This window comes from Zootoca vivipara, chromosome 1 (assembly GCF_965207765.1).
Source record: "Zootoca vivipara chromosome 1, rZooViv2.hap1.1, whole genome shotgun sequence".
NCBI classification, from domain to species: Eukaryota; Metazoa; Chordata; class Lepidosauria; order Squamata; family Lacertidae; genus Zootoca; species Zootoca vivipara.
The window spans coordinates 89228595-89240955 of record NC_142582.1 but is presented as its reverse complement, the minus strand read 5'-3'; the positions used below and the strand labels follow the sequence as shown (position 1 = coordinate 89240955).

The window sequence follows — 12361 nt, the reverse complement described above, 5'->3', positions numbered from 1 at the left end:
GAACTGGGTTTCATTGAAACTTGATGGCCTTTTCTCCACATCCTTTCCTGGGAGAGCTGCCCTTTCACCACCGCTTCTCTCCCCCCCCCCTGTTTCGGGGCTCCTTCCACCCACCCAGAAGGCAGCAGAGCAGAGAGACAACAGCCTTCTCCTTGCAGGAAAGCCTTCCCGGGTGGCTGGGCAAGCCGAACGCACCCAGCTCAGCCCCCTCTTCCTCTCTAAAGCAAGAGCACCTTCCACCCACCCAGAAGACAGCACTTGCAGAGGAGAGAGGCAACAGCATTTTCCTTGCAGGAAAGCCTTCCCTTTTGGCTGGGCTGAGCGGGCTATCTTCTCTAGGACTCCTGCTCAGTTCCTTTTAACCCCTAGCAAGCCGAGCACACCCAGCTCAGCTCCCTCTCCCTCTCTAAAGCAGGAGCCGACAGTGCAAGAAAGCTTTCCCTTTTGCTGCCTCCCCCCCTTTTGTTCCCTTTTGTTTGTCGGACGGCTGGGCTGAGCGGGCTATCCTCCTCACTTCAGGCACCCCCGTGTGCCGATGAAGAGGCGCTAATCCAGTCAAAGCCATGAGGGAGCCGTTCACCCCTGCGGAAGAGGCGCTAATCCAGGCAAAGCCATGAGGGAGCCGTTTGCCCGTGCGTTCGCCCCTGCGGAGAGCATCCCTCTCCCGAGCGCGCGCTTCTTCAGGGACTCCTTTAGGGAAACTGTGCCATGCCCCACGGCCATTTTTGAGCTCCCCCCACCATATGCGGAGACTGCTGATTCTAGTACCCGGCGTTTAAGACGGCCCCCCAACTTTTGAGACGATTTTCATGGGTCAGGAAGTCGTCTTATACGCCAGTATATACGGTACTTGCTTCCACAGGAGGCAGTGGTGGCCACCAACTTGGATAGCTTTAAAAGAGGATTAGACAAATTCTGGGATGACAAGTGGCTACCAACCACGATGGCTGGGTTTTGCTTCCACTTTTGGAGGCAGTATGCCTCTGAATACCACTTGCTGCGAATTGCAGGGGACAGAGTGCTGTCGCACTTTGGTCTGTGTTGCAGGCTTCCCACAGGCATCTGGTTGACTACTGTGAGAGCAGGATGATGGCCTAGATAGGCCATCTTTCGTTCCTGTGTGAGACAACAAAGATAATCGTCTTGACAAAGTTGTAGGTATGAATACGACATCTAAGGAATGATGCTACATTTGTCACAGTATGATTCATACAGCAAGCTATGCATCCAGGCTACTAGACTGCTGAGAATCCAGTGGGCTGCTGAGAAACCCAAAGTTGGCTGTGCTTAATTTAAGTTGAAAAGTGACAGGATAAGTGGTTGGTGATATTTCTAAAGTCTCATCTATGTGCTCAAGGCTTGTAATTGCAGAGCAAGGTCTCCTGGACAAAAACATTTTGATGACACATAACTTCCTGGAGAATGGGACAACACAGTTACAAATGTTTAGGTATACCTGAGCTGTCTGGGAGAGCTGCCTTCTAGCAAAACCCATATTCTGAAAGATAAAAGATTGGGGACTCTTTAGGGTGTCTGGGGCTGAGCCATATTGGTAGCCAGCATTTGGTTTTTTTGCTTTTTCTTTTTCTGCCCCTGCTGTACTTGAATAGTAGATAAATGAAGAACTGTAGTTTTCATAGCTGTCACATTGGGACCTTTCAGCAGCTCTAAAATGCGCACACAGCAGTTTTTCTTTAAAAAAGGAACCCCCCCCAAAAAAAATCTCTTTAATTCCCATCACTGTGAAGTAAAAAGAGAATATTTCATTTGACTGTTCCAGTTCTGCAGCTGCACAATGCATAGCTGGAGGCTTCAACAACAGTCTTAAAGAAGAGGCTTGAAAATTATCACATTCCCTCTTCAAGTAAAATATTTCATAACATTTCCCCGGCTTTCTTTTCACCAGTGCATGATCTGTGTTGCCAGCAGTGAATATTGTGATGTGATTAATTTAGGGATTTATGACAAAGGGAATGTAATTTTGTAATCTGGCTTTCAAAATCAGTGCTACAACAACAGAATGAGTTTCTCTAGCAACAGAGGTGATCTAACATTGCAAATTGCTAGGCAGTGCTGGAGAAATTGCTGCTTGTTGTTTTGCTAACCTAAGGGTTGGCTGCTTTAGATTTTACTGAATAATTTGGTGAGTCTGGAATCTGTAGTAGAACACAGGGTTTGAGGAGGCCTAGCTTATTCAGTCTTTATTTATGTCTGTCTGGTGTTGATGAGCAGTAATATCCTCTGTTTACAGTGCTCTGTCTATTTGTTTACTTAACATGGTTTTCAGTAGAATAACAGAAATTAGCTCTTCACAATGCTATTGAACAGAAATTAATGTCAATTTCTTCATGAAACAGTTACTGAGGTTGCTGAGCATATGTGACAGATGGCGCTTCTCTGTCGCATCCCATGTTTCATTCTACCTTGCATTCTGTGCATATATAATGTCATTAAAAACGTTGCTTTTGGTGTGTGTCTTGGTGTGATTTCACTGAAACGGCAACAAAATCCTTCTTTGAATATTGAATCAAGTGATAGTTCAGAAAGCTGTGCTGTTGGCTTGTTTCCAGGTTAGTTTGTAAAGCACGGTCTAAGTGGGGAGTATTGTTGTTCTGTGTTGTTAAAGGTGACCTTCAGATGTAAAATGCAAAAACCTATTAACGTAGCCATGTTTTCATGGCTTTACAGTAGCCAGAGTCAAAGTGAGACAATTCTGCATGTAAGTTCAAAACCTAATTCTCCTGGTTTTCTTGTGCACCACACAGACCTCATATTATTAGCAGATCCCTCATGTTGCTAATCTCAAATGTGAAAAACCTCTGACCCGACACATAAACGCTTACAGTAGAGTATACTAACCGTTAACTGTTACAGTACTGTAACAACGCTACAAGCATGGTCCAGTACTGTATACCCCTGGAGGAAAGGAAAATACATTGTGTGTGAAGACTAAATTCTTCTCTGCCTTTTGGAAGGGCAAGATTATGGGCCATTTTAAAATAATCGATACAATATGCCTTTCCATCAGTTGATGCCCAAGGCAGCTTATATAAAATCATAAAAAATAAATTATAGCAATAACACCCCCCCATAAAAACAGCTGGCACTACAATAGCTAAAAACACAATAGTAGCATCTGTCTTAGTTTCTACACATCTTTGTAGACAGTTGCAGTCATCCATCAGACATAAGCTCCAGTGACCTCTCTGGACCTTAAACACACCTGAGTTTTAAAAATCTCTGTGCACACTATTTCAATTAGTCTTCAATCCAAAGCCCACTTGCCTGGAAGTCAGCCCCACTGAACTCAATAGTACTTAGTTTTCAATAGACATGTATAGGATTGCACCCTTAGCTTTTTTTTCCTGGTATGTGAAATATTGGTCAATTTCTTTATGGGGGAAAATCAGGTTATGATATACTCAATATCTATATGCTAATGAAATGTAACAGAAACATGGACACTATTGCATATGCTTTACAAGCTTGAAGAGGGGCAAACAACATCTTAATGGATCTAGCATGGCTAAGTGTTGCTTTATAATTAGTTGCGCTATTGAGAAGCCAGACCCTCGTAGTACAGCTGTTTCAGTCCTGCACAGCTATTATTCATATGGGCATGTTGCTGTGGGTTTGTGGGTCTGTTGGAATGTATATACTTACTAAATCAATGGAGAGCAAAACTGCATTCAGTTAACCTTTTTTTATGTCAGCCCCTGTACAAATGATTACTGCAGTAATAACCATTAAAGAAGAAATTATGAGCATGTGTGTTCATTTAAAGCAGTTTTACATTTTTAAAGGAAGACAAACACACTGCATTAAACCCCATACTTGTTCCTAGGCTTTTGTTGAATGTCTGTTTCTGATTGTTTCTGACTAATCCCAGCCAGTTGGAAATCCTGTTGTAAATAAGGATGCTACAATGCTATGTAGGTAACCAGTGTCACTAAGTCCAGTCAGCTTGAAGGCAATGCTTCCCTCACCCTCAATGGCTTTTTGCCCCTGTTTGCAGCTCCTCCCAGTAAATGAGGGGTGGGAAACTTGTGGCCCTCCAGATGTTGCCGGTCTACAAATTTGATCCACCCTGATCTTTGGCCTGCCTGGCTACAGCTGATGGGAGTTAGGGTCTAGCAATATCTGGAGGTCCTCAGATCCCTCATCCCTGCAACACACACAATGAGAGGTGGGATGCTTTACAGAGTGGGTGGGAGTATATCTGAGGGAGTGTCTCCACCCCCATTGTTCTGCCCGGACACTGAGGTCCAGCTCCGAGGGCCTTCTGGAGATTCCCTCACTGTGAGATGTGAGGTTACAGGCAACCAGGCAGAGGGCCTTCTCGGTGGTGGCGCCTGCCCTGTGGAACGCCCTCCCATCAGATGCCAAGGAAATAACAACTATCTGACTTTTAGAACAGCGTTTCTCAACCGGTGTTCCGTGGCACACTACTGTGCCGCGGGACGCTGGCTGGTGTTCCGCGACGAGAAGGGCGATTTGCATTCTCACGTCGCTGACCGCGTCGTGACCCGGCCGGCTTCCTTTCCGGCGGGTCAGCGCTGCCTTTTGGCGGAGGAAGCCGGCCGGGTCACGACGCGGGCGCCAAACACTGGAATGGGGGAGCTTCTTCTGCACAGTCTCAGCGGGAGCTGCTGCCGCTGCCCGGGGGACAGGCAGAAGCGTGCAGGCGGCCCATCCCCGCGTTCCCGGGGCGGCGAGAAAGATTCGCTTGCCTGCTGCTGGTGCCAAACTCCAGAGCGCCGCTCTCCCCTTGCGCGCAGGCGTTCAGCGCTCCGCTCGCTAACGAGGAAACATGGCCGGGAAAGGAGGGAAGGAGGGAGCAGTGGGAGCGGAGAGCCTCCGCCAAACAGGTAACTCAGAATTTTTAAAATCTGTGACATACTCTTTGCAAATATTTAAATTAAATGTGCTAAGTACATTTTCTTTTCCTAAATTATCTTGCTGGGGAGGAGGAGGCAGGCGGGGAGGCCACGTTCCCCCCACCCCCGCCTGTCACACAAAGATCGGTAGCGGAGCCGGCGAGGGCCGAATCCTGCGCGAGGCCGGCTGGAGGCTGGCTTCGCAGCGGCGGTGGCAGTGGAGCCGGCCTGATCCCAAGCTAGGCTGGCACACATTCGATCGTAAGTCGAATAAATTCGTAAGCCTGCCCCCATTTTTCCCCTTCGTAACTCGAAAAATTTGTATGTCGAGTCATTCGTATGTCGAGGTGCCACTGCATTTGATGTTTTATTCTGTTTTTAATCTGTTGGGAACCGCCCAGAGTGGCTGGGGAAACCCTAAATTATTATTGTTATTATTTTGCAAAAAGTGCCCGTGGTGTTTGTCATTGTAACTGACTTGCACAGGTTTGTATGTTAAGAGATATACAGTAAAATGTTATTTAGAGAGAGGTAAGATATAAAGTAAGGTGTGAATGAAATATTGGCACATGTCTTACGCTGATTGGCGAAGAGTGGAGTGTGACTTTTAGAATAGTCGTGTGTGAGGAAAAGAGGTAGTTGGGTTTTGGAGGAAGAAGAAGGGTGGCTGGTGTGGCACTGAGGAGTAGGGGGAAGTATAAGATAGGATTAGAACTTGCATTAGGAACAGAATTCTAGGCACATGTTAAGTAATACAAAGTATCCAAGCACTGTTATTGAAAACAAACAATAATAACTTGTTATACAGTATTCAGCTGTTACTATAATAATAAAGATTTGTTCATTCAAGCTACGTCTCCTGTTAGGTCAACATATTGAGGCTGTGACAAAGTCAGTCAAAGATATTAGTGTCTGTAAGGTGGCAGTAGGACACCAGTAGTTAGACAAGATTGCTTCAGGTATTTGGAGCGCAGAGCTGGAACTCTATAAGGCAAATAGGAACTCGGGCGAACCTTTGCCAATCAAAAGGGATTGGAATTGAAGTATTGTCTGGCTCCTAAGTGCAAGGTTGTGTGGGGAGGGCATGGCCGTATCACCCTCAGTTTGGATGGTTTTATTTCCTGTCATACACTGAGACTTCTACTAGTCCTCCTTTTGTAGTAAAGGCTATACCAACCAGGCTTGTATTTGAAAAGCCAGTAGTGGTTTGCTGGTGAATTTTGGAGAAAATGGCCTGAGTGTTTGGAGTTCCCCACCCTTGTTGTATATTAAAAGGTAAAGCGCAGCTTTCTCCCGATTGAAGAGCAGAGTGTTTGAGGACCGGGACATTCAAAGGGAAACCAAAATGCTTGTTTACAAAGCTATTGTGCTACCAACATTACTGTATGCTTGTGAAACATGGACCACTTATAAACGCCATCTCCAACTCCTCTAAAGATTCCATCAACGGTATCTGAACAATTTTACACATCACTTGGGAAGACAGGCTAACTGATGTCAGTGTCCTGGAAAAAGCAAAGATCACCAGTGTTGAAGCAACATCAACATCAACTTTGTTGGACTGGTCATGTTGTTCGGATGCCTGATTACTGTCTTCCAAAGCAACTACTCTATTCCCAACTCAAGGCAAACCTAAAAAAATGTAACATGGGCACTGATAACTGGAAACACTGGCCCGCGAGCACTCCAATTGGAGAACAGCCTTTACTAAAGATGTCATGGACTTTTAAGAAGCTTGAACTCAGGGCATAAAGGAGAAACGAGCTAAGAGGAAGGCATACTTGGCAAACCCTCACCATGATCAACTCCCTCCCAGAAACCAATGTCCCCACTGTGGAAGGACGTGTGGATCCAGAATTGGCCTCCACAGTCACTTATGGACTCACTGTTAAGACCATGTTCATGGAAGACAGTCTTACTTGGCTACGAGGGATTGCCAAAAAGAAGTATATGAATACAAAACTATGAGCATGTCATCTCTGTGTTTGCCTTGGTATAAGATTTCAAAAATTGTATTTGCATTTTATGACAGAGAGAAATGTCACCTTCCTAGAGATATGTCAATTTCTCGCTCTCTTACGTATTGCTCCTATTCATAAGTCTCGGAGGTTTGGAGCTATTAGCTATAATGAAGATATAGGTGCAGAAGGGACTACATAATAACATACCATAGGATTCTGGTTCCAATCTGCTGGCTTGTTCCAGAAGCTTAATTGGGTCCTTTTCACCTTGGCACCAGAATGAGCCAGCTGAGCATTGTTGCTTCAATTGTTAAAAGTTTGAAAATGGTGAGAACAAGTCCCAGAGCTATGATGTTAAGGCTCTCTAAATGCTGTTAAATGCTGTCAAAGAGAAAAAGGCATTGGGGGAGGTGAAACATACAGTCAGAAATATAATGGGAGGCAGGAGAGATTTAGAAAAACAGTCTTCTGAAGTCCTCTGCGCAAGAATGAGACATTTTTGATATGTTTGTGAATGAAAACTGTAGTAGCCCCATCCATTTGACATGAAATGGACAGTCAGTCAAGTTAGATTCTCAGAAGCTAGAACAAATCTCTTCCCTGGAGCAGATTCTCCATGCACCTCTCTCCTATATGCACATGTCTGCACCAATGAACAAAGATTAAGCTTTGACTTTAATATATGTGCTTTGGAAAACCAAGGGGCCATCGTGGAATCTGTGCTAATGAGTCTTAAGTCACTATTGTATTATAGCATGCTTGGCATTTCTTTAACACCTTTAGACTGTTTAAAACCTTTACATGTGTTATCCTGAGAGTCCTTACAACAGCTTATGCCAGCAGCTTCTTGGCTTTGTACATAGTGTTCTAGATCTTTCCTTCCTTCCACCCTGGTTATTTTTTCCTCTCTTGCTTTTTTAAAATGTATTTTGGCTCACAATGTTCTGGATACTCCTTTGCTTCTATTCTCTTTTTTTATATTTCAGCTGCTTATAATTGGTGGGTCTTTTGGGCTCCGTGAGTTTGCCCAAATTCGCTATGATGCTCAGAAGCTCCACAGCAAGGTAAGCTGAATTCACCTCCCCTGTACTTGGAGAACACAAGCTTCAAGGGAACTAGACAAACTGTGTACACTGGGTTCTGCCAATCAGCACAGGCTTGCACACATACGTGTATGGGAGCTGAAACTTTAACACATACTTTAACACACACAAGGTGCTATGGCTACTGAAAGTCACACTCTCAGATTAGGCCATAAAGTCTGTTTTACAATAGCAGCAAACACTCCAACACACAGCAAGCAAAAGCACAGCTTGGGAAGTTAGGCTTTAAGTCCTGTTTTATTTTATTCTTTTGCAGAGCAAAGAATCTGAAATCTGGTGCAAATTTTTGTCAAACATTGCATTTTAAAAGGAAATCCCTGAACATCCTGGTTGAGGAGTTAGGCTTGAAATATATGGGCAATGTGATTATGAACTGAAGCTTCTGGCTTGTGCAAATTTCATTAGCTGCTCATTCACTCTGAGCACTAAATCTTGATTTTCTTAGCATAGAACTTGGTGTGCCTATTTTTGTTTTCTTGGGTTCTATATATTCCCAGTTTCTGAGCGTAAATATCTGTGAAGTTGAATTTGCATTCCCCCCCCCAACCCCAGTATCAGTGCATGGCATCTTTGGGTTGCTGCTGGCAGAGCACATTGCACTTGCCTGACCCGCTGCTAAGAAGTTTGGAGCCACCATATAAAATTCTCCACAACGCCCTGGAGCATCATTGCATCGGGACCACTGTGGGGAATTTTAAATGGCAGTTCTAATCTGTCCAATGCTGGTGCAGCACTGTTGCTGGGTGCCACTGCCAGGTAAGCCCACCAGACTCCTCTGGTGTAGGAGGTGAACCCACCTAAAGCCACATTGCTGAGCCCCCCCTCAGACCTGGAACGTGCCCTTGTATTGACTAGGACATTTGCATTTTGCTGAGCTCTCAGAACATTGAGACCCCAACCAGCTGCCCTTTTGGTTCAGTACGTTTAATTTCCTCACAGGCCGCTTTCTGTGTTAAAATATGTATGTGCAGCACTGAGGAGGTAAAGTCTGAAGGATAGTGAACAAGAAATAAAAGGCTTGACCAGCTCTTTTGAGGTTTGGTCTTACAGGACTAGGCTGCCTACAAAAAGTTGGAGAAGAATTCATAAAAATATCTCCTTGGTATTGGAGACTAGCAAGGACATAAACAAGAATGGCGTGCTATGGTCCATGGGGTCACGAAGAGTCGGACACGACTAAACGACTAAACAACAACAACAACAAAAAACAAGAATGGCATCTGTAATACCGTTTAGTCGTGGTTTTGGTCGCTGAGCAGATTGCATTAAACTGCTGCTCCTTAGAAGTTGCTTTGTAGGCTTGCATTGTGGAAGTTGCATTGTGGACTTGCCTTCAATTTAGGTCTATTGGGCGGTGTGGCCTTAGAAGGATGTTGGAATATTATCTCCTGCTTTTTTAATTAAAGCAAAAATTGGAAAACAATGTATGAACTATAACTTCATGGCAGACTTTATTTATTTATTTATTTATTACCCTGGCGTTAAGGATATATTATAAATCCTTCCCAGGCAGCTTACAGAAACATTAAATCACATTAAAAAAATAAGTAATTAATAAAAAGTCATTGGGATCCTTCCTCACAAGTAGTTTGTGGTAGAAAGGCCTGACAGCATCAGGGGCAGGGATGGTTCAGTTGATGCAGGCTCTGAAGTGATCTTGACCTGCATACATAGAATCTAGGAACCTACCTCAGACCTTTGGTCCACCTAACTCAGCTGGTACTGGCTAGCAGCAGCTCTCCAGGATTTCAGAGAGGATTCTCTCCTAGCCCTACCTGGACATGCTGGAGATTGAACTAGGGAGCTTTTGCATGTAAAAGATTTTCTTCCCCATTCACTCTTTCCCCCTACTTTCTTCTCTCTCTCTTGGAAATATTTCCATAGGGTAATTGGCGGTGGACAGCCCCTGTATTGGATACATGTGTGTGTGAGTGAGAGACATAGAGTAAATAACCAGTAAAGCAGAAGCAGACTCTACTATTGTCTTGTCTTGTTTAGCCAGGCTTCCTACATTTAATTGGCTTTTCAGTAACCTAATTGCAGTGACTTCATGCGGCAGGGGATTGATGATGATCACTGATCATTTCCCCCCTCCCTTCTTGTTAAGCAGGTCCAATAAGGCCTATGTTCCAAATTTAATGAAGATAAACCTTTGCTAATTTCTCTGTGTAAGTTGATTTGCAGAGAATAAATTCATTAGTATGGCAACTTGGCTGCACCCCCTAATTTGTTTATTTATTTTAAAGAAAACTTTGAAGCACAATTTAGCACGAACAGTACGAGGTTTGTGAGTGATATAGATATTTTCTTTGTGCTCATAACAAACAACAGCAGCTTATTGTTATTCATCAGAATTCTACTAACAAAAGTAATTTGCTTAATTTAAATTAATTTTGCTATCAAGCCTAGTTCATTGCTGCACTTCCCAGTTGATGGAAGGTTTAGTGCAGTTGCATAATTAATACTGCAATTTTTGCTTTTCCTTTCATGCAGAATTGGATGTTGATATAAATGGCTTTGCTTCTGGTGAATAACCTTAGACTCTATTTGAGCCTTTGTTTTGAACCAAGCTGAGAGCTGTGGGTTAAACCACGGAGCCTAGGGCTTGCCGATCAGAAGGTCGGCGGTTCGAATCCCCGTGACAGGGTGAGCTCTCGCTGCTCGGTCCCAGCTCCTGCCAACCTAGCAATTCGAAAGCACGTCAAAGTGCAAGTAGATAAATAGGTACCGCTACAGCAGGATGGTAAACAGCGTTTCCATGTGCTGCTCTGGTTCGCCAGAAGCGGCTTTGTCATGCTGGCACATGACCTGGAAGCTGTACGCCGGCTCCCTCGGCCAGTAAAGTGAGATGAGCGCCACAACCCCAGAGTCGGTCATGACTGGACCTAACCTATACCTTTAAGAGAGCGCAGCATAGAGGAGTGAAGGGATGATATGCTTTTTTAAAATACATCCTGTCTTTCCTCAGTTACATGCAATCAATTACAGTGGTCCCTCTTTGGACACATGCAGAAGTGTTAGGTAGTATGAGCCCAAGCTGTTGTACATAGATGGAGCCCCAGCCGTTCCTATGATAACAGTAGCTGGAGAAAATGTGGCAACAATGCTGGCTGTGTGTGTTGTTTTTGAATGTTCTGTGATCAAATCATCAAGCCTGTTTAAGGCTGTGGAATATTCAGGACAGATAAAACTTCTTAACACAGTCCATAGTTAAGCAGTAGAATTCTCTACCACAATTTGTACTGACAGCCACCAGCTTGAACAGCTTTAAAAGGGGGTTAGACAGATTCATGGAAGATAAGGCTTCTAGGTTTCTAGTCATTATGTAATCTCCAAGTCATGTTGTTAACCTCCAAAATCAGAGACGGCATGCTTCTGAATACAATTGCTGGGGATCACAAGCAGGAGTGTGCTATTGCAGTTGTGTTCTGTTTGTGGGCTTCTCATAGGTAAGGTCGGAGAAGAAATTTGGTTTGCATTTTAATGCGAACATATCCAGTTCACACACCGCAAAACAATATGTAAACAAAATGCAGCTATCCTTGAAAATCAGCACTTCTCTGAATTTAGTGATCCAGTTCTCCAATAAAAAATATGTCTGTACTAGGGCAATGCATGCCATTAAATGTACAAAAATGCATTATATTAGGGAAGGTGCTTGCAAAAAATCATAAAGACTTTTTAAGTACAGTAAATAAAAAATCTCAAACTGATGTAGAAATGTACCAAAATAAATTTAAGATTGGAAAAATAAGAACATGAGCAAACCAAAAACTGACAGGCCCATTCATTTTCAAAGATCTAGGTAGTCACTGTGAGAACAGAATGCTGAACTAGCTCTTCTTATTACAGGGGGAGGCTCAAAAATTGTGTTCTATACAGAGAAGCTGAAATAATTTTAGATGGGATAAAGTGGCCTCAAAGTTCCTGCTGATATAACTATGTGTTTGTGACAAACCCTCAGAATTGCTTTAATATGCTTTACCACTAAGAGCCCTTCTATATTCACACGAAAGCAGCTGCGCATTTGGGGTATATTTCATATTTCCTTGATTCGTCTTTTTGGCCAAGGTCCCCAAAGCGATGATGAGATTAATACAGTAGATTTTTTACAATCTTCTCATTATCAGGGTTAGAATGTTGGAGTTGTACCCAATGCTATACTCTGAATAGATCCATTTAAATTGATGGACCTGACTAACTTAGGTCCATTCATTTAAATGGGTCTACTTTGAGTAAAACATAGCCACATCAGGGTGTAGTAAATCCATGCTGGTACATGTACTTCGAATGGTTATATGAAGACTGAATGTTAGCAGGTGCAGCTTTTTCTTTTCTTTACCTGCATGAGAAGCTGTACCTCTTATGGTTATTATGTATGTCCTTTTTCTGTCTGGTCATCATAGCAGCTTTTCATCCA

The 12361-nt window shown here is 43.6% G+C and overlaps 1 protein-coding gene across 3 annotated transcripts in view; it reads left to right on the top strand.

Annotated features, from left to right (window-relative positions):
- Positions 1–12361, top strand: part of COX16 (cytochrome c oxidase assembly factor COX16) — a 44667-nt gene that overhangs the window by 9236 nt on the left and 23070 nt on the right. For all 3 annotated transcript variants that reach the window (XM_035113354.3, XM_060273817.2, XM_088670012.1), the window contains one exon: positions 7825–7902. In XM_035113354.3, coding sequence (XP_034969245.1) covers positions 7825–7902 — 78 coding nt within the window. The remainder of the gene's footprint in view (positions 1–7824; positions 7903–12361) is intronic.